Below are 27,660 nucleotides of genomic sequence, written 5' to 3' on the forward strand. Positions count from 1 at the left end.
CTATTTGGACCTTTTGCAAGGATTTTGAATAATGTGTAATTTTTCTTTAATAAAATTAAAGTGATCCTCAACTAAAGGTTTAGTAAAGATATCAGCTAATTGATTTTTTGTATCAACAAAAATTAATTCAAGTTCCTTTTTATTAACATGATCTCTAATGAAATGATGTTTAATTTCAATATGTTTTGATCTTGAATGTTGAATGGGATTCTTTGATAAATTTATTGCACTTGTATTGTCACAAAATACTGGAATATTTGTGTACCTTATAGAGAAATCCTCAAGTTGATTTTTTATCCAGAGAACTTGAGAACAACAGTTGGCTGCTGACACATATTCTGCTTCTGTAGTTGACAGAGCAATAGTGTTTTGCTTTCTGCATGACCAACTTATAAGTGCATTCCCAAGAAACTGACATGCTCCACTTGTGCTTTTTCTTTCTATTTTGTCTCCAGCATAGTCAGCATCACAGTATGCTATAAGATCAAAACAAGAACCTTTGCTATACCAAAGGCCAAGATCAGTAGTACCTACTAGGTATCTAAAAATTCTTTTTACAGCAGTTAAATGGGATTCTCTTGGAGAAGTTTGAAAATGTGCACATAAACCAACAGCAAAAACAATATCTGGTCTACTGGCAGTTAAGTACAACAGAGATCCAATCATTCCTCTGTATTCTTTTTCAGAAATAGTTTTTCCATTTTCATCCTTATCTAGGTTAGATGTTGGATGCATGGGAGTTGCCATTATTTTGGCTTCATTCATTTTATATTTTTTGAGAAGATCTTTTATATATTTTTCTTGACAAATAAAAATGCCATTTGATTCTTGCTTAATTTGTAAGCCAAGAAAGAATCTTAATTCTCCCATCATACTCATTTCAAATTCACTTTGCATGAGATTGGAAAAATCATCGCACATTTTTTCATTTGTTGAACCAAATATGATGTCATCAACATAAATTTGAGCAATTAAAAAATTTGTGTTGTCATCTTTTCTAAAAAGAGTTGTATCTATTTTTCCTCTAGAAAAATTATTTTTGATTAAGAATGTACTTAACCTTTCATACCAAGCTCGAGGAGCTTGTTTGAGACCATATAGTGCTTTTGTGAGTTTAAACACATGATTAGGTTTATTTGCGTTCTCAAAACCAGGAGGTTGATGAACATAAACTTCCTCATTTAAAAATCCATTTAAAAAGGCACTTTTGACATCCATTTGAAATAACTTAATATTTTTATGTGATGCATATGCAAGAAGAATTCTAATTGCTTCTAACCTGGCTACCAGAGCAAAAGTTTCATCGTAATCAATACCTTCTTGTTGATTATACCCTTGTGCTACCAATCTAGCTTTATTTCTGATAACTTTTCCTTCTTCATTTAGTTTATTTCTAAATACCCATCTTGTTCCAATGATGGATTGATTTTGAGGTTTAGGAACAAGGTTCCATACTTCATTTTTCTCAAATTGAGAGAGTTCTTCTTCCATGGCTTTTACCCATGATTCTTCACATATTGCCTCTTGTATGTTCTTTGGTTCAATGTGAGAGATCATTGCCATGTTGACATCATTATTTATGAATGATCGTCTTGTTCTTATTCCATCAGATGTATCTCCAATGATTTGTTCAGGAGGGTGATCACCAATGGTTCTCCAGCTTCTTGGAAGAACTTGTGGAGAATGTTCTTGAATGTTATCATCTTCCTTTTGAGAGATTTCTTCTTCATCTTCTTTGTTGATTATTAAATCATCGAACTCATCAAAAATAACATGCATGCTAATTTCCATGGTTTGATTTTTCAAATTATAAATTCTATATCCTTTGGAATTTGTTGCATATCCCAAAAATATTCCTTTATCTGATTTTGAATCAAACTTTCCTAGATTTTCTTTATCATTTAAAATATAACAATAACATCCAAAAATGTGGAAATATGAAATGTTAGGTTTTATATTTTTCCAGAGTTCATATGGGGTTTTGTTTAGAATTTTTCTAATTGAAACCCTGTTTATGATATAGCAAGAAGTATTTATGGCTTCAGCCCAAAAGTATTTTTCTACGTTGGACTCATTTAGCATTGTTCTTGCCATTTCCTAAAGAGTTCTATTATTTCTTTCAACAACTCCATTTTGTTGTGGAGTTCTTTCACATGAGAAATTATGAAAAATTCCTTTTTCATCAAAGAAGTCTTTAAAGAATGCATTTTCAAATTCTCCTCCATGATCACTTCTTACTGAAATGATTTTGGATTCTTTTTCATTTTGAACTAATGTACAAAAAGTTTTGAATGCTTCAAATGCTTCATCTTTATGTTTTAAAAATAGAACTCAAGTATATCTGGAAAAATCATCAACAATAACAAAACCATATTGTTTTCCACTTAAACTGGCGGTTCTAACAGGACCAAATAGATCTATGTGAAGTAGTTCAAGAGGTCTTTTGGTTGAAATAAAATCATTTGTTTTAAAACTGCTTTTAACTTGTTTACCTCTTGTACAAGCTTCACATATCCTATCTTTTTCAAAATCAATTTTTGGAAGTCCTCTTACAAGATCCAGTTTAGATATTTTTGAAATAGTTTTCATACTTATATGTCAAGCTCTTTTGTGCCAAATCCATTTATCTTTTTCAAGAGTCATAAAACAGGTTTCAGCTGGAATATCATCTAAGTATAAAGCATATAGGTTTTCTTTCTAGATGCAGTAAAGAAAATCTTACCTGAGGATGTATGTTTTACTATACATATGTTAGGTTTAAAAACAACTTCAAATCCACTATCACATAATTGACTTATGCTTAATAGATTGTGTTTTAAACCTTCAACATATTGAACATCCTCAATTTTTGCAGTCTTTCTTACCAATAATACTTTTACCTTTAATTTGTCCTTTGTCATTATTTCCAAAGGTTACTAGACCTCCTTCCTTTTTTACGAAGGAGATGAAGCATTGTTTATCCCCAGTCATGTGTCTAGAACAGCCACTGTCCAAGTACCATGGCTTTGTTCTTGCATCTTGTGAGAATCCCTGCATTTTGAGTTAGTGGTTCCTTAGGTACCCATGAAGATGTGGGTCCTTTTTGGTTAGCTTCACAAATCTCAAGGTGTTTAATCTTGAGAAAACAGTTTACTTCTAGATGACCTAATCTTTTGCAATATGAGCATTCTTTTCTTTTGAATGAAGAAGAATGTTCTTGAGAATGTTCTGAGATAGTCTGATCTACTTTTATTTCTTGTTTTCTCTTTTTATGAAAACAAATAGATTCATGATGTCCTTGTTTCTTACAGAATGAACATTTTAATTTTTGTGGTATAAGACACTTTTCATAAATTTGATTAAAACCTAAACCAGTTTTGTCAAATTCTGCCATTTGTGAACCTACAATTTTTTGAAATGTTTCTGTTGATTTTATAAATTGTGAAAGATCATTTCTAAGTTCTTTGACTTCTCTTTTAAGAACAATATTTTCATTCCTAGAGTTTTCAGGAAGTTTGGTTTTTCCAAAGGCTTTTATTTTTTCAGTTGCTTGAAAATAAGAATCTTGTAGACTTTGAATAGTTTTCTTTTGATCATTATTCAAAGTTTGAAGCTTTTCTTTTTCTTCCTTTAAATCAGAAATTTCTTTTTGTAAAGAGTGACATTTGTTTGTTAAAAAGTTTGAATCAAATAGAAGACTATCAAATTTATTTTCTAACTCTTTGTATACTTGAGGTTGGTCAAAAAGAATTACCTCTTCGTTTTCTGAATTCGTCATTAGAACCATGTTGGCTTCAGTGTCTTCATCTTTTGGTTCTTCAAGATCATCCCATGTAAACATCGATTTTGAGTAGGGAGATTTCTTCTGAGTCTTCTTCTTTAATGGACATTCATTTTTGTAATGCCCTAGTTTGTTGCATCCGAAGCAGGTTACTTGACTTTTGTCAATTTCTCCTTTTGAGTTGTCTTTCTTGTTAGGAAAGTATTTCTTTATCTGATCTCTTCTTCTCATCATTCTTTGAATCTTCTTTGTGATGAGAGCTAGTTCGTCTTCTGCTTCTCCTTGGATGTTTTCTTCTTCGTTGGATTCTTTGATTCCTTCGCTTTGTGTAATGGCATCTTCTTGTTCGCTTTTAGATGCTTTGAGAGCAACCATCTTTCCTTTCCTTGATGGTTTATCATCTTGAAGTAACGTCTCATGAGCCTTTAATGATCCAATGAGATCTTCAAGGGCTAAAGAGTTTAAGTCTTTAGCTTGTGTGATTGCAGTTACCATGGGCCTCCATGTGCTTGGAAGACATCTTAATATTTTTCTTATCCGATCATGAGTGGTATAAGTTTTTCCAAGTGATCTTATTTCATTCACAATGGATGTGAATCTGGAGTACATTTCATCAATGTTCTCATCTTCGTTCATTTCAAAGATTTCAAATTTTCTTACACCGATGTCTATTCTTGTTTCTTTTACGTGACTAGTTCCTTCATGATGGATTTTTAGAGTGTCCCAAACCTTTTTTGCAGTATCACATTCATCAACTCTTTCACTTTCTTCCATGCTTAGTGCGCATGATAGAAAGAGTCGAGCTTTAGAGTTTAGGAGTATTTTTTCTTTATCTTCTTTTGACCATGATGCTTCTGGTGTAATTGTTTCCACCTTTGTTGTTGCATCAGTTGTCATGGGTACATGATTCCCATTTGTGATTATTTTCCACATATCCACATCTTGGGATCTAAGGAATAGTTCCATTTTTCCTTTCCAGAAATAATAGTTCTTTCCATTGAAGAATGGTGGTCTTGTGCATGATAGACCTTCTGGTATATACTTTTCTTTTGACATTGCCTTCTTCCTGAATCTTTTCCTCCAACACTTGTTAGGTGTTTTTGTAGAGCCCGGGCTCTGATGCCAATTGAAGTAGCAATAAACGTCACAATAAAGGGGGGGGGGGGGTTTGAATTGTGACCCTTTTAAAAATTATTCTTGAAATTTAAGTTTAGATTTATATACTCAAGAATGTTCTTGGTGTACGTTAGTTCAACAAGTTTAGAGTATATAACAATTTAATCAAAACAGAATGTTCTAAAGAATGATTATAAGCAAAATGAGAAAAATGATGTTAAGTTAAAATATAAGTTTATTTTAACAAAGACCAGAATGTTCTGGAGAATGATGACAGAATGATAAAACAATATTATATGCTGATTTTAAACCTTAGTCAAATATTTAAGTAATTGTTTTATCTTGGACCAGAATGTTCTGGAGATTAATGTAGGTGTGATAAAGTGTGTGTGTGTTGTGTAACTTTAAATAAAGAGAGAGAGAAAGAAGAATAACACATGAGAGTTATCCTGGTTCACCAAACCCGACTACTTCCAGTCCCCACACCTCGTGTGAGATTATCCACTATAGTTTTCTTGCTAACAGAAACTTCTGACTATCACTATAAGATCTTGATCATACCAGATCAGTCCGTTACACCTGTATTATCAACCTCAATAGACTTCTACAATTCTTTGCGCACTAGCAAAAGAAAGGTTGGAATTTTCTATCTCAAAACTATTAAGCCCAATAGACTTTGAGAAGTACAACACACTTTGTATAATGAGATTTGGTAGGATCAAATAAATATTCAATTCTTTGTTTGAGTTTTACAATAGCAAATTCGAAAGAGAAGATCCAAGAGATATAGTGAGAGAGCTTGGAATTTGCTTTGTTTGCGAAGAGCTTTGTTTGTAGTGATGATTTTCACTTAGAGAGATATTAGCTTGCAAAACTCTTGCTTATAACCTTCAAAGGCCCTTGTATTTATAGGTGAGGAGTGTCTTGGTGATCAAGGGAGAAAATAGAGCTGTTGGACACGTTTTTGATAGCTGTCCAAAGACTCAATTGATTTCTCTTTTCTTCTTTAAAATAGCCAGAACGTTCTCAGAATGTTCTGTATGAATAGCCTGGCTTTTACAGCACTGTTGCTTGCTTGCGTATGAGATAACCAGCTGTTATGAGCTGTATAACTTGTTGCCCAATGCAGATGATGTCATTGTCCTTTGCTTTAGTGATGTCATGCTTTAAGCCATGTGCATTTATTCTTTAATGGGCTTTTTGGATCCAAATGGGTCGAACCCTTTTCCTAAGGCCCAAGAGACATTTATTAAATGCTATTTTGCCATGCTTTCTTGCTGTGCAGACTTGTTCACTTTTGATGTACCGTTTTATTTTCATCGTATTTGCCAGAACGTTCTCAGATTGTTCTCATGAAACAAATTCTCACCAAATGAATTAGTAGATAATAAGATTAAATAAATATAATATGTTTGTAATCTTTAAAACATCAAATAAGGATTTTGTCTCAACAGCTTCACCCCAAAACTTATGTGGAAAATTCTTCTGCTTAAGCATGCTTCTGGTCATGTTTAGCAGAGTCCTGTTTTGTCTTTATGCTGAGGAGTATATGGAGCAGTCACTTCATGAACAACTCCTTAACTTGTGCAGAAAGCTTAAAATTCCTTTGATGTATATTCTCCTCCACCATCTGTCCTCAAAATCTTAATAGATTTATCACTTTCCTTTTCTGCTAAGACTTTGAATCTTTTGAATGTTTCTAAAGCTTCTCTCTTAAGCTTAATAGTAAATAGCCAAATCATTCTTGTGAATTCATCAATAAAGGTAATGAAGTACTTACTACCACCAAGAGAAGGTACCTCAAATGGGCCACTATTATCTGAATGAACAACTTGCAGTGCTTCACTTGCTCTTTTAGGTGCATCAGATACAAAGGGTAATCTACTTTGCTTGCTCTTCACACATACTTCAGATATGGATTTCTCGGCATTCAATTTTGGCAAACCATTCACTAACTCTTTAGAACTCAATTCACTAAGACTTCTAAAGTTTAGGTGCCCATACCTCAAATGCCACAATGCTTCAGCATCTTCAATGACAGTTGCAGACATACACATCATCCTGTTGCTTGATATGTTACATCTATAGGTTCTGTTCTTTGACAAAGTAGATTTCAACACCAGATTCTTCTTTGGATCAAACAGTTTCAAAGATTCACCCTCCATTGAAACTGAGAATCCTTTCTCCACTAATTGACCTATGCTCATCAGATTACACTTTATATCTGGGACATAGAACACATCTTCAATTATCACTTTACCACCAAAATTGCTCCTCATCACTATGTTACCACTACCTTCTGATGCAAGCTTCCTATTGTGAGCCAATTTGATACTAGTTTTCTTGCTAGCATCAAAATTAGTTAACCACTCTCTATGAGTTGTCATATGATTAGAACACCCAGAGTCAAGGTACCACTCTTCACCTTTCATCCTATCTTCACATGTGGCAGCCATTAACAAAACTGCATCAGGGTCACCTCCATGAGAAATATTGGCTTCTTCAGTATTCTGATCTTTCTTGAACCAACACTCATCAGCAAAATATCCAAACTTGTCACAATTATAACACTGAACCTTACTCTTATCAAAATCCTTTTTCTTGTTCTGATTTTTCCCAAAACCTCCTCTTTTAGAAGATTCAGTTTTGTTATCAGCCTTGGATTTTGAATTGTTGGACCAGTTTGGTTTACCCTTTCCTTTCTTGGAATTCTTGTGATTTCCCTCTTTCTTGGTTGTTTGAGCTTGAAGGGCTTGCTGAACTGATCTTTCAGAACTTCTATCAATTACCAGCAGTTCATGTGCTTCCAGAGAACTCTGCAATTCTTCAATCTTCATAGTTTTCACATCCTTTGCTTCTTGGATTGCTACTACTGTGAAGTCAAACTTTTGGCTTAAAGATCTCAGCACCTTTTCAACTACCATCTGATCAGAAATGTTTTCACCACAGTTCTTCATCAAATTCACGATTTCAATCATCTTTGAGAAATAATCACTCACCTTCTGGTATTCTTCCATCTGCATCATTTCATACTTCCTTCTATATGATTGCAGCTTGACCTGTTTCACTTTTTCTCCCCCATTGTGATAATTCTCAAGAATATCCCATGCTTCTTTTGATCTTATTGCTTTGGTTATCTTCTCAAAGTGTTGATTATCAACATTTTGTTGAATGTAGAACAGAGCCTTGCAATCTTTCTTTTTGTTTTCTCTGAATGCAGCTCTCTGCACATCAGTAGCATTTGCAGGAGGTTCTTCAAACCCATTCTGAACAAGATCACTCACATCTTGCGCGCCAAACAACGATCTCATCAAAGCGATCCATAGTTCCCAATTCTTGCCATCAAGAATCAAGATATTTGATCCAAAACTGTTTGTGTTCATCTTGCTAAATCTCAGAAAAACAGAGAAATCAATACACACACCTCACTCTTTGGTTCCCGATGATGATTCCCCTCACTTTCACTCGTGTTTCCCAAGATTCAACCAGGCTCTCGATGCCAATTGTTAGAACAATCACTATGTTCTTTGCGCAGCAAAAGTGCTTATGAAGAATAAGCTGTTTTAAGCAAGATGAGAAATAACAGAATTGTTTGTCAAGCTGAAAGAGAGAAAATTAATAGAAATTTTTATTGATTCACACACATTCTCTTATATTTTTAACATATGAGTGAGTATATATACAACTAGACGTTGTAACAAACTCCTCTAACAAACTAACTCCCTTGGTTAACAAGCTAACCAAGGTTTGTTACTAGACCCAGCTTCTGAAGACATCAGAAGCTACACATCAGAAGCTACACTTCAGAAGCTAGCTGATGTTCAGAGGCTGCACTTCAGAAGCTGCTGTTCAGAAGCTGCACTTCAGAAACTGAACAACAGTTATTGATTAATATCCTAATATTAAGGAAGTATGCTTGGAAGGGAAATAATGCTCCAAACTCCTAAGCATAGGTTTTACACTTACGAGGAACATATAACGACAACTAGTAATCCCTTCGTTGTCAATTATAAGTAAATTTTGATTTTTTAGGTTCATTCAATTAATGATGTATGTGGTCCATAATATAGATCATATACATCATTAATTGAAATAACGTAAAAAAACAAAATGTACTTATAATTGGCAACGGAGAAAGTAATTGTTGAAACAATCGTTCTGCTTCTAAGCAAAGAGCCTTTTATAGAAGTGGTGTCTAAGGTCAAGAAAAAGTTTAAGCAGAAGGAAGTTCAGTTAAGGGTAGAATACAAGACTATTTGTAGAGCATCTGCTGTGTTTTTCTTAGTTTTTTTTTTTAACTTTTTTCTTTTCATTTTGTCTTTTTTTCTTTATTTTGTTCTGGGTTAGGCTTTACGTCCTCCCAAATTTTTTATTTCGCTTTTTCTTAAATAAACTTTTTTTTGTGGTGTAGGGGTTCAAACCTCAGACATTACGTATATTATGTATTGTTCTTACCACTAATTGCGCTACGCTCACAAGGACAAATGAACTTTCTTTTAGCTTAAGAAGAAAAGTGACTTAACTAAATATTTTCACAATAAAATTCTTTTCTAAATATTTTTAACAAAAATATTTGTCACTATATTTATACATTTTGAATTTATTTTGACTAAGTCACCCTTTACACTAACGTAATTTAAAATATTTTCTTCTATCTTAGTTTTATGCATATTAAAAGAAATCAAAGCTATAAAACTAGTGAAGATATTGATAAGAAAAAAAAAATTGAACTAAAAAAATGTAGGGTCTGATCTCAATTTAGTGTTTGATGAGATAACAAAATATAATAATTTAATCTTTTCTCTCAAAAAAAAATAATTTAATCTTAAACTTGTTATATTTCATCTCTCTAGTTAAAATTCTTATCTTGTATATGAGTTGGGTAAAAAATTAGCATATATATTTTAAAAAGATTGGAGAAGGTGAAACAATTGTTAATCAAATTGGCACTAATAATAATTTTACAACAATTTTTGATGAGCTTTAAACTCTATACTTGAATTGAGATTACAAGACTAAGTTCTAACCACTCAACTTTGATTCAACTCTATCTTGTTAGAATGTTAATCTAATCTATTTAGGACCTGGCACAATATGATTGATAAAAAGATAATTTACTCATTTACTCTAATATCATGTAATTTAACATCTAAAAAACTGAAATATGATAAAATATAAATAAAAAATCTAAAGGGTTAATAGACTTTTACCCCCTACCATTTGGGGGACTTTTGGTTTACCCCCTGTAAAAAAAAAAAACTTGTAGATTTCCACTTGTAATTTAAAGATTCCTTGATTTACCCCCCACAGCCAATAGTCAGCATCTGACTGAATAAAATTGATGATGTGGCGTGCTGACATGGTATTTTTTATTTTTTTAATTTCCATTAAATTTAATATTAATTTTTATTTAATTTTTTTTAACACATCATAATAATTTTTTATATAATAAATATTGTTAAAAAAATGAAAAACCGAAAATACCCTTATTGTTAATTAAAAATATGGAATTCTTCTCTCTTCCCTCTTTCTGCAGCGTGTTTCCTCTTTTCCCTTCCCTCACCTCCTCCTTCTTCTTCTTCTTCTTCTTCTTTTCATCATCAAACCCAATCCCCAATTTTTTACCTCATCATCTTCTTCCCCCAATCTCATTTTCTCTTTCAAGAACACAACACAACACAACAACAACACCACACATCAACAACCCACAACAACACAAATCCTTCTCTTTTCCTCTTAAATCCAGAAACACAAACAACAACAACAAACACAAACCCAGAAACACAAATCCTTCTTCCCTCTCAAATTACAGCAACAACCCACAACAACAACACGCAAAAACAACAACCCAACAACACGCAAAAACAACAACCCCAACTCTTCAATTCGTCAGAAACCCTTATCACAAATTTGAAGAATCAAAACTTCACTCTCTTCAATTCATACTGCCTCTGTTTGTCTTTCAAGAACAGTAAAATTGCTTAAACTTTTGGGTTTGGATTTTAATTTATGGGGTTAGAAGAGAGAGGAGAAGAGAAGAGATGGGGGACGAAGTTAAAGAAGTGGGAAGGGAAGAGAACAGAGAGAGAGAGAGAGAGAGAGAGAGAGAGAGAGATGAGGGACGAGAAAATAGAAGAGAAGTGAGAAGGGAAAAGAGAAGGGAGAAGGGAGAAGAGAGTGGGATGGGGGACGTGAGAAGATAAGAGAAGTGAGAAGAGAGAGGAATTAAAAAAATGGATTTTTTTTTTTGTTTTTTTTAAGTTTTTTTAATTGTAAATAAAAAAGGACATATAAGTGAGATTTAATAAAAAAATTAAAAATTAAAATAATTATACAGTCAGCGTGCCACGTAATCAAAAAAAGTTGACTCAACACGCCACATATGTTTAAGTGTACAGTCAAATGGCCTTAGGGGAGACATCATTGGATCTGGGGGGAAGGATACCCCCTCACTGACTTCCCACGTGAAGGTGGTGTTTTCCTTGACAATCAAATGTAGCTTCTGCAATTCCTTCTTAAAATGTCAAATGATCCAATGATCATATAATTCTCATCTCTCTTATATGAAATGAAAAAAGAACTTTTCTCGGTTATTTTAGTGTTAAGGTTAGAACCTGCTTTCTCATAATATCTGTCTTATACAGGACCAAGAAAAGGGTTGCACTACACACACACACACACACACACTCACTTGAGACTTGTTGTTGGGTTGAATAGGTTCACAAGGAATACTTTAAGTTGTGATTAGTGTACACTTGAAATAAAGCCTTAGAGGAGACATAAGTTTTTAATTGTATTGTCATATGTTAATCCTGTTATTGCTGCTATGTTTATGCCTTTTACTTGAGGACAAGCAAAGATTCAAGTGTGGGGGAGTTTGATGAGTCAATAATTAGCGTTTTTAATATAATATTTGAGTCCGTTTTATTTAGATTTGATTCCTTTTTATTTAATATTATTTCCTTTTTAGAACTATTTTACTTCAATTGCAAGTTATTTAATTTCAGGAACGGATAATTGAAAGAATGAGTCTTGGAGGAAAAGAAAGAGGATTTGGAGCTGATTCGGGTCAAAAATACAAAGATTGAAGACGAAAAATACAATTTCCCCAAGTCAGAAGCTTGGCACGGCCCGTGCCACCAGCCACACGGTCGTGCCACTCCCCAAGGACACTCTTTTGCTGCTTCTGCTTCAAAGACAAACTACCTATTAGTTTACTTCCGACCTAAAAACTCATGGTTTCTTGTGGAACATTCTAGTGATGTATTACTTAAGAATTAAGTCATTGTAAACTAAAAATAGAGTAGCTAGCTATCATAACAAATCATCTTTTGTTCTTGGAATTCAATAGTGACAATTGTTTCTTTGAATAAAAGTTCACCCTTCTTCTTCTTCTTCTTCTTCTTCTTCTTCTTCTTCTTCTTCTTCTTCTTCTTCTTCTTCTTCTTCTTCTTCTTCTTCTTCTTCTTCTTCTTCTTCTTCTTCAAACGTGAGTGAGTAGACTCTTCTTGTCTTGGGATTGTTGGGTAAGTCTAAATGACATAACCCTAATCAAACCAAGCCTTGAACCCTAATTTTATAAATCTATTTTCTAATCTAACTTCACCGTTATTGTAATGAATTAAAAAATATCAAACTCATGAAGCAAAAGTGGAGGGTTAGTATTTGTTAATTCATCATCTCAAATATCAATTCATAATGCGAAAGTGGAGTTTTAATATTGGAACAAGTGAAATTAGACAAGGATTGTTAAACATGAGAATAGTCTAGCAAACCTTGAGACAAATAAAGTTTCGTTCTTCAAGGATTCCAATAGCAATCAACCATGAGAATAGGCGTGGTTGCTAAAGGAACACACTCACTAAAACCGAAAGGAGATGTGATAGGCCTAAGAGAAACTTGTCTTTAGAAAGTAAATCCAATATAAAATTATGGTTTAGGGTTTGTTTGTGAAGGGCTTGTTATTTAGATGAACCAATAACTCCAAGGCGCTTTTATTTTTATTATTTTCTTTTAATTGAAAATCCAAACTTTATAACTCAAAACTCGTTTCTAATCATTGTTGAAAGTTAATTGAATTCATAACTCCCTGTCGGAACGATACTCTTTTATTACTACTTCGGTAAATCGTGCACTTGCGGATTTATCTCATCAGGTCTTCAGTCCCCGTGAGCTCAGCTCAGTTGGTAAGGACAATGCATAATATATGCAAAGTCCAAGGATCAAACCACGGCCACCGCAAAAAAAAAAAACTAGGCTCTTCATTTGAATATTTATATGACATCTATTTTAAGTTCCCAATACCGATTTTGCTTTTCTATTTAATTATCATCTCGATATTATAAGGTTATAATTTGTCAATTATAATATTTCTCAATTACTCACATTTACTTTTTTTCAGTCACACTGGTTAATGTTATTTATATGGAAGATTCAAGTTTTTTTTTTAAATAAAGTTTGTTTTTTGTTATCGAAAAATATAAATGAAACAAATTTTTTTGCCTATAATAATAGTTCAATGGACAATTGAAATTCTATAAATAAGATGAGTAACATTGTTAAAAAAAATCAAATGCAGAATAACAAATCAATGAAAGTTCGAAAAGAAGAAAAAATGGAAGACTCGTTGGGGAGGGAGGGAGGGGGAGAGAGAGAGAGAGAGAGAGAGAGAGAGAGAGAGAGAGAGAGAGTAACCGGAAGTTGTTTGTTATAGAAGAAAGATATTGCGTCAACTTTATTTGAAAGAGAGGGTGTGCGTAAAAAAAATGAATTTATTGGTAGATTAAAATGTTAGTATAATTGAAAAAAACTCCAAAAATCCATTTCTTGGATTTGAACGCATTATTCTAAAACGACACTAAAAAGGAACATATGGAGTATTATCATTTGCACAACAACCAAATGGACACATTCAGGACTTTTTATGCTTCATAATTTAATTAAGCTTTCATTGATTTCTATTGTTATTGTTTTATTGATTATTACTCCATATAAAAATTGTGTACATGGTTGTCTATTAAGTTGTTCTACCATATCTTTATTCAACTCTATATTCTATAATTTATCTCCCATATTTTAACCTGCAAATGGACCCATATTCTTTTATCTAAATTTTTTTTTCTTCAAAGAGTTTTGTTTGTTGTTGTAAATACAATTTTATTTAAATATTTTTAACGAAAATATTTTCTCACCATTCAATCTTTTTTATTTTTTTTATTTTGACCGTGTCACCCATATATTTGATTTAAAATAGAACCTTCTATTTTATTTTATTTTTTATATTATTAAGTCACATGATAATTGACTGATGCATGACTTTCTTACATATTCAAATATATTATATGTGATTTACATATAAAAATACAACGTTTTCATTTTATTACCTTATTGGAAATTCTGAAAACTTATATTTTTCAAATTTGTAACGGTCTCTTTCAAATATATAATACTGCCAACATAGGTGATTTTCACATAGTTTTTTGATGGGTTCAATTTCCAAGGAGAAGCCAAAATTGATTTCATTGAAGGATTTGATGCCTTTGCGTCCATGGAATTCACCACCTTTGCCACTAAGTGAACTTAGAGGAAGGCAATACATGAAGCTCAAGAAACCAATTTTTAAAGATGGGGTCGAAGTTTATTGGCTGCCAAAGATCTTAGCAGATGAAGATGAAGTCCCTGAAACTGTAATTCCATTTCAAGGTGTTTTCAAATTTATCGATAGACATGTCCTTACTGTTGTAAAAAGGTGGATTGGTAAGACTGTTGAGTAGGAGTCTAGCACATGATTTCTTTATGAAACTTTTCCATTGATGATGAATGAATAAATGTCAAGTACTTTGTGGTTTTGTTGGAGTTTTTATGTTGGATCTTCGAAAAAAATCTATAAATTTATTTGTTTCAGTTTTAATCATTCTTTGGAGTCAATGGGAAAAAAAAATCAATTATTGGAAACTAGTAAGTTACATAGATTTTTAAAAATTATTAAACTGTGTTTAGGTGGTAACTAAGTAAAACAATCGCTTTTATGTTACGAGTGAAGTGTGTATGGAGACTTTCATTTAGGGTCGTATGTTTGAAATGGATTGTGAGAAAAAAAAATTAAAAATAAAGTAAGGATGAAGTGGAAGGAATGACAGACTTTGTGAGGGGAGCGTTGGGGGGGGGGGGGGGGGGGGGGGTTATTTCTCACTAATTTGGGGAAACTTAAAAAATATAGGGTTTATTTCTCACTCATCATCTCATTTAACCAGTCAGCATTGCCAAGTTAGCTAATCAGTGATGTGGAAGTGATTAACTAGGTTGAAGGACTGATTTTAAATGATTAAATTTTACAATGGCTGTTTGAAATAATTAGTAATTTTAGTGACCAAATTTCAAATGAGCCCTATTTGTAGAGACTAAATGTATAAATAAGTCTATTGAAAATTAAGAGACGTGCAATCCATGATAAATTGAAAATTTTAGTACCTTGTTAGTTTTAAGGTTAATCATTATTTAGAGAAGATGGGTAAAAAGAATCAATTATTAGATATTAATAAGATAAATAGATTTAGATTACTAAAAAAATTCTGTCAATGTTACGTGCATAAGTAGACTTTCATTTAGGGAATATTTTGGAGGTTAGGGGAGGGGGGGTTTCAGAAAAGGAAGGATGAAGTGGCAAAAATGAAGAGCTTTGGGAGAGGAAAAATCTACATGGTTATTTTTTTTTTGAAGATACTAAATCCCCATGACTTCTAGGAACTAAAAAAATTGTATTAACAAAGGGTGTTGAAATTATCTTTTATTTTTGGGGGAGTGGGGTGTGTAGGGGATTGGGTAAAATTTCAAAAGGGTTAGATATGTTTTTTGTTCCCTATAAATATTCTAACTTTTTGTTTTAGTCCCTATAAAAGAAAGTTATTCCACAACTACAAAGAAAAAAAAAAGTAAATGCCTCTAAGAAAGGAGAAAAATCTCCTTTGTGCCATTAGATAAAGATAACTTAAACTTTATAAAAGCATTCGTTACAAAAGTTGTCTTACGATGGGCACGACTAACCTAGAATGTGTCAACTTCATAAGCATCAAAATGATACCAGATACTAAAGACACTAGAGAAAAACTCAGTTGTATATATTGACACACTAGAAGTTAAGGACATGGTTATTTTTAGAATCAAACTCCATTTTCAACTTCCTTAGACCTTAATCAAGAGACACCTCAAGACTTTTAAACATGACCACTGCTATATGTCGCGAGAGTATATCTCACGATGTATCCCGAACGAATTTTTCACATGTGCGCTGTTTTTTCTAAACACGTATTTCTCCTACTTTTTATGAAAATAAATGGGTAAGTAACTGTTTGCCACCATAGTACCATCACTTGGGGTTTATGTAAAGTAAACAATCCTCGCACTTATTTTTTCAATACATTTTTTGTTTTTAAGGATGTTTTATCCCTTTCATCACAATGTAATATATCTTATCCTACTCAATAGTTGTGTCTATATAGTATCAACATTATTAGTATCAACATATGACCATTCTTTCTAAGTGGTTTGTGTTGTTGAAGTTCCACTTGACTTCTAACACTTAATTGATTTAGAAGAAAGTATTCTTCTGTTGGTTCTTTCCATACAGAAGGTAACTTTGAGACATTGGTTGATAAACTTATATTCTTAGACAACATTAAAGATGAATATGTAAGTCTGAAATGGACAAACAAACATGAAAGCGATGAAATTTGGTGCCCAGTCAGAATCAATGTCTCTGCAGTGGTGGATAAGAGTTTTATGATGTAACTTAGTTGGATTTGGATAGCAAGTTTTGCAATGACAAAGGTGGGGAACCCAATCTACCTTGTGTTTTCTACCGCTGTAAGAAGCAAAAAGAGTCGCTTTCTGCATGTTTTTTCTTCGACAACTCATTCGCGATGTTTCCACGAAATATATTTTGCGATATATATCATTTTCCTTTAACCATAGCCCACATTCATGATTGGTAATGGAAAATATGTCAATATTCATGAAAAATCCGATGATAAGAGAAACCATCATGGTCACAAACAACTTTACTCTCAAAATGCATGAATGTACTATCATAGTTGAGTAAAATCCACCCATTCTTAAATGCCTTCCATAAGAAACTTCTTTGAATAGATACAAATACAAATAATGGAATCAAATTTATCATTCATAGTCAAGGTAACGACAATAAACTCCTCTTGAAGTTTTGTCTGAGAAATAATAATTACAAGTGTAGTCACCATGTGGTTGAAAATATAATTATTTCAATATCTCTATAAAGTCTCCAAAATATCCACGAATTCAATATTCTAATCCTTCTCAATGCTCCAAGCTAACCCTATATATTGAAAACAATCAAATAGATAAACCATATTCCAACAATAATATTACATGTAAATTTCAACAACACTTCATATGAGCGGCCATATTTCTTGAAGGCTTGCAGCAAAATCTAGTAATAAATCCATGCATAGAGCAACTCGAATCCCGACTCATTCTTATAGGAACTTGTTGCTCGTTAATCAACAAACAATCCAGTGCAACTTTCAAATAAAAACCTTAGACATTCATAACTTGAAACTTCCACCAAAAACAAAATATCTCAATCCTATCCCTTGGTTAAAACCTACGACAACATCATATTTTATCGACACTTGTCCATTAAAAAAAGAAAATTGTTGGAGAAAATAAAAACCATACCATTATATAGCCAAAACATTGAAAACACTTCAACATCTGTAAATTATAACTACTTTATATGTCTTCATATTTTAAGATTGTATTACGATTTTTTTCATATTTTATAATAAATCTTTTCCTTTTTAGCATTATCAAAAATATTTGGTTAGTAAATATAAAAACATATAGATATCTCACTATGCATGACACTAATCAATTTTTCAATAAATTATCTTCCATATGGTTTAACATTTTATACTTAAAACTTCATAAGTAAATACATAATTGGGGATACAATATCTTAACAAAATCTTTTACCACCATTTATACTTTTTTTTTTGGCTAGGTCGCCCTTATACTTGGGGAGGTGTTTTGGATTAAGAATTTATTGGATTTTAAAATACTATTTTATGATGTAAAATTTAGGTGGTGTTCAACCAAGACTTTAATAAAAAATAAATAAGTCTTATGATATTTAATTGGGACTATTACAATGTTTAAAAAAGGAAGTACAAATTTAGTGTTATTCTTTCATTACTTTTTACCTCTTACAAAAAAGTCTTGTGGTATTGAAAAAGAACTTCAAAATTTTGATGGACATGTTAGTAATTTATTAGTGCTAAAAAGTCTCCCTTTACAACATAAGATTGAAAATGATTGTATATTTTTATCTGCATCATTTCTCCTCTATCCTTCTCCTTATTTTTTTCATGCCTTCACATTTCTCTCTTCTCCTTGCATCTCCTTTTCTCCCCCTTTCTCATTTCCTTTCCCCCGACTCTCTCATTCTTTTTTACCATTGCTTTAAGTACTCTTATAATTTATGTTTGAGCATTGTTATGATATATGCATTAGTATTTATAAAAAAACCTCCTAATTCCATAATGGTTTAAAATAGCCATCCTCAACTCTCAAATTTGAACAAATTCAACAAATCTTGATTCCATTTTATGAACAATAACTTTGCAACCATATTACAAAAAACTCATAGAAATTTATACATATTTTAATTTAATTTTAACCATCAATTTCAATAATTTTTTGTTTCATTTATAAACAATAACATTTCTCTAAGGTGTCGGTCTAATTTAAGGTGAATGATATTATGTACTATATGCTTCATATCAAAGTAGTGACCCTAATTAGAGAGAGAATGTGTTGATAATATTGTGCTATAGTGTGTTGAAGATATTTCTTTTCACTAATTGTATAAAATTCATAAAGTCATTTAAAATTTTATTGTTCTGATTTGAACAAACAAGGTGAAACTCCTAATCAGGGGGTGTACTCTTCACATTGGTGATCTTTTTCGCTACAACTAGTGGAATGGTTGGTCTCCGCATTATTGAAACACTAAATAAAAATAGCATCTTCTAAGTATGTTTAATGAAAATATTAACCACTGTTTATACTTATATAATGTAACTTAAAATGTCTCGTAAAAACGTAAGATAAAATCTAATACTCTTCTATCTTATATATTTTATGCTTTTCAGGGGAAAAAAATGAAAGAACCGTACCGTAACATACAACATGATAATTGAAGTACGACTAATTGGTAAAAAATTCTAAATGTTTATATACCAAAAGTATAACATCTCTAAGGGGATTACATAGAGCCTGTGGTAAACAAAAAATATATGATGAAGACCGATTACGATGAAGAGGGTTTCAAATCTATGATCGAAGTTTCATTTACACGTATATCTAATAAAATCAAATCTTTAAGTATCACAAATCTATGATTGAAGTTTCATTGACACATATCTAATAAAATCACACCGCAGTGACATTATGTTGCATGAGTTTCAATAATTTACACCGACAAAGCGTAATAGTTATTCCATTATCAATCAATAATATATATATATATATATATATATATATATATATATATATATATATAAAATAAGATTTTTTTATGCCACATGTCGCTTCCACGTTTATTCTCAATATTTTTATTTTTATTTTCTAAAACAAAATTTTATGTGACATAAATACCTCAACAAACTTCATATATTACTTTATTCCAATTTTATCCACAAACATATTTTTCTCCAACGATGTTATATTGTTGCAATTATTAAAAAAGATAAGAATTTTTGTTATATTATTTTTATCATTTAAAAGGATAAATATGATATTTTTTTGAAAGAATGATAAATGTGGTTTGTTTCATTTAAAAGTCACAAATATCTATATTTATGTTTTAATCCATATCAAAATATTTACATAGGTATCGTATGTAATTTACACACAAAATTTCTGTGAAATATTGATAATCTACACGTGTTAGCACAATGAAAAGGGTGGAAAGACTGACACGTGAGTATTAATGAATATTTAACAAAACTCATAGTGTTGTTGTCACATTCGTGTAAATAGACGTTAGACTAGTATTAATGGATATTAAAATGTTTATAACTATTTGCAAATATTAACGAGTAAAATGATTTTGTTATATAAAAAATGCATAATTATAAAACAATTGAAATTATGTAGAATTTATTCCTTAATTTTTTTTTTGAAGACACTAAAATGGGATATATATATTAACAACGGCGGTAAGCATTCCTTAGTACAAGGCGTACCATGGAATGCACCCCAAGAAATAGAATGTCAATACAAAATAAGGTCAAACAAAGGTTAATCGATACCCAAACACATCAAAGGGTCCGACCACCATCTCTGAGAACCGTACACAAAAGAAACATTACTAGCTTTTAGCCACCAATAGGAATGAAACTTTACTTTATCTAAAAGCTGGAAAATAGGTATTTCTATGTTATTGAAAAGCCTGTTGTTGCGTTCATTCCATATTAGCCATACACCAAGCAGCCAAATCATTTGAAGAAAAGACTTACGTTTATTGGAGTAACCTGTATAATTAATAAATTGAGTGAAATGCTCTCTAATAGAGAGAGGATCATTTTATTAAATTTTATTATTTGTAACGCTAATGATCATTTTACAACGGTTCCATGTGAGATTTGAATAATTTCTCTTGAAGTTACAAAGTCACCATTGATTTGACACCTCTTAGACTTATTCCTTTTATTTTTATAAGACAAAAATATTGTTTCACACACTTTCACTTTGAAAACAAATTACTAATAAAACAATAATCATTAATTAGGAAATTCAATTAAAAAAAAGGAATTTCAGTTATATTTTCTTTCATGATGAGAAGATTTTTATTTAAGTAATACGACAATTCAATAATTTTACAAATTTGATAACGAGTACGGATTTCTGTGAGTCCGAATACTTAAAGTATGTTTTTTTTTTGGTACAAAAAGTATGTTTATTTTATTCTATATGTGTTAATGATTTTAATAAATTAAATTAATTTCATCAACCGACGCATCTATTAATTTACGAGTACTTGAAATATGGTTTATTTTATTCTATTTGTGTGTACCCATTAAGATATTCGTGATGTACCTGTCTGTGATATATTTTATTTGCATATACATGCATACAAAATTTTGATTATCCTTAATTATATGTATAAGCCTGGCAACGCAGGGTAAATACACTAGTAATTATTAACAGTACACAAAGGGGCGTAGCTATGTGTAAGAGAGGGGTAACTTTGGCTACCCCAATATTTTTTATTTGTATTAGTAAGTGTATTTTATGTTTATCCATCCCAATAAAATATATTTAGCTACCCTAAATAAGTTTATTTGTGCAAAGTTAAGAGAAATAAAATGGGAGATTAGTCAATTTAATCCTTGAATAGAAAATGAGTCGTCACTTTAGTCCTTGAATACAGATAAATTGTAAAATAGTCCCTGAATATAGACTCTGTTAGTCAATTTAGTCCTTGAATGCAGACTCCGTTAGTCAATTTAGTCCCTGAATGTAGACTCCGTTAGTCACTTTAGTCCCTGAAATTGACCGACAGAGTCTACATTCAAGGATTGTTTTGCAATTTCTCTACATTCAGAGACTGACTACTCATTTCTCATTCAGATTAAAGTGACTAATTCCCCGAAATAAAATACTCAAAAGATCACCGCTTGTTTAATAAACTCAAAAACAGTTCTTACCAACTCGACCCGACTTGAAAATTGGGCCCAATAAATAGGGAAAACGTTCCTTTCAAAAAGAAAAAAAAAGGGAAAACGTTGGAAAAAAATGGCGAGAGACAGAGAGTAACAAAAAGGAGAAAAAATGAGAGGAAAATGGCGAAGCCTTTGGAATTCGAATCTGAAACCAAAAACCGCAAACGGTTGCGCGTGGCGGTTATTACACGACGGTCCTGACACCGTGGAAGAGCTTCTGGAACGGCATCTAGTGAAGAAAGTTATCAACGATGATGATGAAGAAGAAGAGTTGCTGAATCGGCGGCGACTCACCAGCACGCGCCGAGAAGCACTGAGTCTCTACAGAGACATTCTTCGTGCTTCACGATTTTTCACATGGCACGATGCCAAAGGCGTTCTATGGCGTGATCTTCTTAGAGATAGCGCTCGTAAAGAGTTTGAGCTTGCGAGGTTTGAGACGGATCCGGAGATTGTCACTCGGTTGCTTATCGGTGGACGTGAGGCTGTCAACAACGCTATTGATAAGCTTGCGGAGAAGCAAAGGGAACAGATTCAGAAGGATCGTCGCGGTGGCAGTGGCGGTTTTGATCAAACGTGATTTTACATAATAATTTAAAGGTAATTACTGCATTTTATTGAATCCTTTTGTTGTTAATCATTGCTGTCTGGTTTGATTTGATTTGGTTTGGTTTGTTAGTTGTAGAATTGAATGGTGGTGGTGAGGATATGAAATAGTTTTGAACTGCTTCTGTATATTGATAAATGTTGATTTAGTTTATGGACACCGACACTTGTTGTTGGACACGCCTTCAATTAGAATTGTCGATGCTACAGAGTGCGAAACTTGGTAAAACATAATCCTGAAAATGAAGGACTGAATCAAATTAATCATTTTGTGAAAGGTTGTCAGGGCAAGACAATAGTTGAATAAGCCTATCCATGTCTCAGTTACTTACTACTTAGCTTCAAGGTTGTCAGGACATTTAGATGAATGGACATGATGCCTTTTCCTGGACACCGCATTCATTAATAATAATTTTGCAAGGGAAACTAATAAATTCATAGGAAGATATTATTACTTCAAGCTAATTTTAGTTTAACCTAATAACTGTTTTACAAGAAAAGAACATCGACAACAAGTACAACTAACAATTTTTCCTACTAGAAGGGGATAAGAGAATCACAAGTTGAGGAAGATCCAAGCTACACTTATATGAAGATTTCTGAATCCCAGGTCTACTATTATGCACCTTGAATATTCCGTCTATCTGAGCCATTTGTTCCTTGTTTTAGTCTTATTCTGTTAGGACTAACAACAAAGGGAGTTTGTTAGAGTTGAAGTTAAAAAGTTATGGGAGGTTAGCATAGTTATTGTGTTCATTAGCCTCTTTGTTTGTATTAAAGTTGGTCCTATGGATTGGTACTAGGGGAGGGAGAAATCATTTTATGAAAGTTGTAAACTAGAGAATGCTATTGTGGGGGTTTTTTTTTGGTCACCTTTGGTGTTCCTTTTATCTTTGTACATTTGCTCTCCTTTTTCATTTATATATTTATATACCTATTTGCCATTCAAAAAAAGAGAAAAAGAAATGCTCTAGTGAGGGGAGAGTGCTCACTTGGGGTCGTGGTAGCCTTATTTAGTGATAATACCAGAAAGTTATTCAAGGCATCATTCTTTTGATTTATCAATTCTGTCCAGTTTTGGGGAATTCTTTTGGAATTCATTTCCTGGGTTCCTAACATGTTCCCTTTTCTAATTCATCTCTAGGGCAGGTCCAGTGACTAGATTCTCAATATTCAATGACTGGATTTCAAGGTCTAACTCAAATCTCAGTCTAAAGACTCAGATCATTACATAGTCTTCTAAGCCCTGAGCTATGCGGTGGGCTTGTAAACCCCAGCCACCCGGATGGTACTGCTTCCCTCTTTTGCTGAATACTTAAATTATTCTAATAGAAACAAGCTTCCAAAGGACTTTTATTTCTCGCTCTATAATTCCGTGTCATCATTAGTTAGTTTTGAATGTATAATCGAGTATCAACTGTGGCCTTTTGGAAGGTAAAAGGAAGATTTTTGTTGATGTTTTATAACCATATGTGTGTTTAAAAATGAAAACTTTATTTCATCTCTTAAAGTCCTAAAATAACAACAGGATATTAAAAATCAGCTGCCACCGACACATGAAGATTTAGATACAGGAATTTGTTCATTGTTGATCATTTTTAGTATTACCATTCAGTTTCGTTTCCTTTAATATAGAGAAGTGTAGTACACATCATCTCGTAGTGATGAATAAGGCTGGAATTTTGAAAATCAGAGATGAAAACAATATAATTTAAGCGTCTCCCATAAAAAGAGTAAACAAAATTTACTGCTCCAAATACAAACAGTTGACCAATGGAATCAACCCAACCCACATTCCTTATGATGATTTGCGATCTGGCGTATAAGATATTCTATATTTTTCATGTTCAATATCCTCAAGCTGCAAAATGAATAATGCATCCTGCAATTTTACATTGTTCCTTCTGATAGGGTTATAATAAGTTATAACAAACTTGTGAAGAGCTATTTATATACATGTATGGACTTGGACATGCAAATCATGATAATGTGGCAGTACAAGCTGATTTGTTCTGTTGCAATATGTTGTCCGTGTTTGTTTAAAATAATAATAAAATCATGACAAGTGAAAATTGATTGTAGGAGTTTTTCCTCGATTTAGTTTCTTTACTTATATTCACACTTTTCAGTTTTGGAAGGACCTGTTCTTCAAGGAGAGGCAAACGTCGAGTATTGTGGAATATGTGGCCAAGTAAGCAGCTGGCTGCACTGCAATACTATCTTGTAGAAACTGTTACAAAATTGTGATAACAAATTTGTTATGTATTCCCTTTGTCAAAAAAAAAATTTGTTATGTATTCCTAACAAAGTTATATATATATATATATATATATATATATATATATATATATATATATATATATGTATATATATATATATGTATTCAATTGAGTTGTTTAGTGAGTTTCCACACTGATATCAATGTCTGGAATAACAGCTGAAATTTGCACATGCTCTCTTGTGATTATAAGAATACGATTATTTGGAATTTTAAAGTAGTGTTTTTTTTAGCATCTCTTTGCATTGTTTGCTAAAACGGTTTTAGTTAAACCCCTTTTTTCTTTGAAAATTGCTTTTCTTACATTGATAAGTTCACATTGACACAAGTAAAATACCTAAATGCCCCCAGCGGCAGTTAACAACTGTTTACCAAGCCGGCGGCAGTTAACAATCGCTGTGTTCAACGGTGGTTAACTGCCTCTACATCCAGCGGTTGTTAACTACCGCTGCGTTTCTGGCTCATTTTCCAGAAACTCATTTTCCAGTGTCTCTCCTAACCAAATCCTTTGATACCTAAACAAATTCATCTAAAATTTTCATCCAATAACCAATTGATACCTAAACAAATTCATCCAATATTTAATAGAAACATGATAAAATTAAAACGCAAGAAACTGAATATAAAAGGTATGTCGGAAAATGTCATAGAAATACGAAAATGTACGAAACATGTCATAATTATACATCATCATCATCATCATAGTCAAAAAGTACATAAAAAAAAAGCCTAATCATAATCAACCCTGCTGCCTACCATGCCTATGCCCCCTGCGCCGCCTGGCAATCTGATATGTAAGGGCAGGGCGACCAATACCGGCTATCCGCATCACCTCCTGGACAATCTCCTCTTTAGTCATGTCGGCGTGCCTGACCACAATATCATCAGCTATATGCACCACATCCCGGATGATCGTCAGTGTGTCAGACATCTCTCTGGCATGCTCCTCCTCTATGATTTGCTCCACGTTCGCCGGCCTGGGAGGAGATCCTTCATCAGGTGGGAGAATACGAGGGTGAGAGACTTGGCATACCAAGCCATGTAGCCATGCTCATGATGCCATGCTTTCTCACACCCATGTGCCCAATCAGGGTAGAACCACGCCTGAGCGTCATTCAACACAGTGGTCATCCACCTCTAAGCGATCCAGCCATAAGTGGTAATGATGCACATCTTTATGCCCTCTGCTAGTAAGCCATCTCCCAACACATGGTCTCTCGGGAATCCACCTTAGGTTAGGCTTCCTTGGGTACATACCTGGCAAATGCTCCAAAATCCATCCCTGCAACAAAATAAATAATACACAAAAATAATTATTCGAGTTAAATATTCAATAAATCTAATACATTATAAAATAATCTAACATGATAATAAAATTTATAAAATAAATTCATAATGAAATGAAGTTAAATATTAAATTATTACCATAAGAAGAGTCGTACATCCAGCCATCGTTCTGTTTTTCAGAATAACAGAATCATCCAGATAATCGTACAGGTAAGCTAAGGTCATCTCTCCCCATGATCACTTCCCAATCGCCTGCAAGTCCGCCACACAATCAAGATATATCAAGTCGATGTGTCTGTTCGTTTTGTTAGTGAACAACGCACAATCGACGAGATATAGAAGAAAACTCCTCACACACCACACCCTCCTCCTGCCTCTCTCCTGCATCTCCTCCCTCGTCTGTGGGTCCTCCAGCCGTCTAGCCTCTGTCAGGTGAGCTTCATAAACCCGCTTCAATGTGGGATAACTGATATGACCAGCAGACTCAGTCTTAACCTCATCCCTAGCAGCAACATCTGACATGCCCAACAACCTGGTCTTCAAATCAATCGCACGGTCCTGATCCATTACCTCGTCATGGTCCAGCATGCGGCCGTGAATAGGAATGTGTTGGAGATTATACACATCGTCCAAAGTGATCGTCATCTCCCCCACAGGTAGATGAAAACTACTGGTCTCCATGTGCCACCTCTCGCACATAGCACGTATCATGGCATGGGTCACACTATAATACCCCGTGTATATCAATTGATGTAGGCCAGACGCCTCCACATGATCCCAAAACCACCTCAAACCCTCATCCGGCTTACCAAGCTCTTTCATCTTTTTCCCTGCATTTATACACTTGTACTCCGCTTCATCATACAACATCTGAAATTCAAATTAATTAAGACATTGTCACTATAAATAATTTAAAACACTTACGCTACATTCTTTTAAATAGAAGTAAAACACTTACGCTACATTCTTTTAAATAACTAAAACACTTACGCTACATTCTTTTAAATAATTAAAACACTTACGCTTCATTCTTTTAAATAATTAAAACACTTACGCTACATTCTTTTAAATAATTAAAACACTTATGCTTCATTCTTTTAAATAATTAAAACACTTACGCTACATTCTTTTAAATAGAAGTAAAACACTTACGCTACCTTATTTTAAATAATTAAAACACTTACGCTACATTCTTTTAAATAATTAAAACACTTACGCTTCATTATTTTAAATAATTAAAACACTTACGCTACAAATTTTAATCACTTTAAAGCATTTAAACAATTTAAACACTTACATTATGATGGTTCACCCAAAGAGGGTTCGCCACATGCCTCGCGTAGTTGGACAACAATTCTGTGGTCTCAGGTCCTCCAGGAAAGGGAGGCCCTCCAACAGGGTATGGCGGTATCAACATAACATGATGACGTCGTGGCTGAGTCTGAGGCTCAGGCTCACCGTCAGGAACCAGATTATCTGCCTCAAGAAAATCCGCCACAACATCCTCTGGCACCCCCTCATCATCTGCCAACTCCTCATCCTCAGCCTCGTCCTGCGGCTGATAAAACATCCTATCCTCCTCCATCCGATCATATCCAACAAAACCCTCCTCATACACAACATTATCATGCGCTGGTGTCGGATCAAGCACCTGGGAGGAGTAATTCATATGTGCCTGTGAGCTCTCTACACCTGGCCTCACGTCCTTACGCCTCCGAGTCTTTGGGACATACGGGTTTTGATCCTCCTTCTCCTTGCTGCTTTACCTTTGCGCATCCTATCCTCTCTAATAACCCGCTGCCGCTCATCCTCATCCCTAGCCATAACTGTTCAAAACAAATTTTAAAAAACAC

The 27,660-nt window shown here is 33.1% G+C and overlaps 1 protein-coding gene and 2 pseudogenes across 6 annotated transcripts; 1 reads left to right on the forward strand and 2 right to left on the reverse strand.

Annotated features, from left to right (window-relative positions):
* Nucleotides 1-868, reverse strand: LOC146951684 (secreted RxLR effector protein 161 pseudogene; annotated as a pseudogene).
* Nucleotides 869-2,956: 2,088 nt separating this feature from the next.
* LOC146951685 (uncharacterized) lies at nt 2,957-6,275 on the reverse strand (annotated as a pseudogene). Its single transcript, XR_015025024.1, has one exon. The product of XR_015025024.1 is annotated as an uncharacterized LOC146951685 (transcript).
* Nucleotides 6,276-21,667: 15,392 nt separating this feature from the next.
* Nucleotides 21,668-24,571, forward strand: EMB1793 (LYR family of Fe/S cluster biogenesis protein). 5 transcript variants are annotated; one of them, XR_015032032.1, is made up of 3 exons: nt 21,668-22,236; nt 23,387-23,530; nt 24,372-24,571. XR_015032032.1 is itself a non-coding variant. In XM_085754178.1 (2 exons), exon 1 carries the CDS (start codon nt 21,746-21,748, stop codon nt 22,214-22,216), a length of 471 nt encoding a protein of 156 aa, XP_085610304.1. In that variant the 5' UTR covers nt 21,668-21,745; the 3' UTR covers nt 22,217-22,236; nt 24,372-24,571. The 5 variants fall into 5 exon arrangements, 2 of the variants coding, with proteins under 2 accessions (XP_085610304.1, XP_085610317.1); XR_015032023.1 differs by having other exon boundaries at nt 23,392-23,530; XR_015032021.1 differs by lacking the exon at nt 23,387-23,530 and having other exon boundaries at nt 24,372-24,493; nt 24,526-24,571.
* The last annotated feature ends 3,089 nt before the right edge of the window (nt 24,572-27,660 follow it).

This window comes from Medicago sativa, chromosome 1 (genome assembly GCF_051527215.1).
Source record: "Medicago sativa cultivar Bolivia chromosome 1, Bolivia_mono, whole genome shotgun sequence".
NCBI classification, from domain to species: domain Eukaryota; kingdom Viridiplantae; phylum Streptophyta; class Magnoliopsida; order Fabales; family Fabaceae; genus Medicago; species Medicago sativa.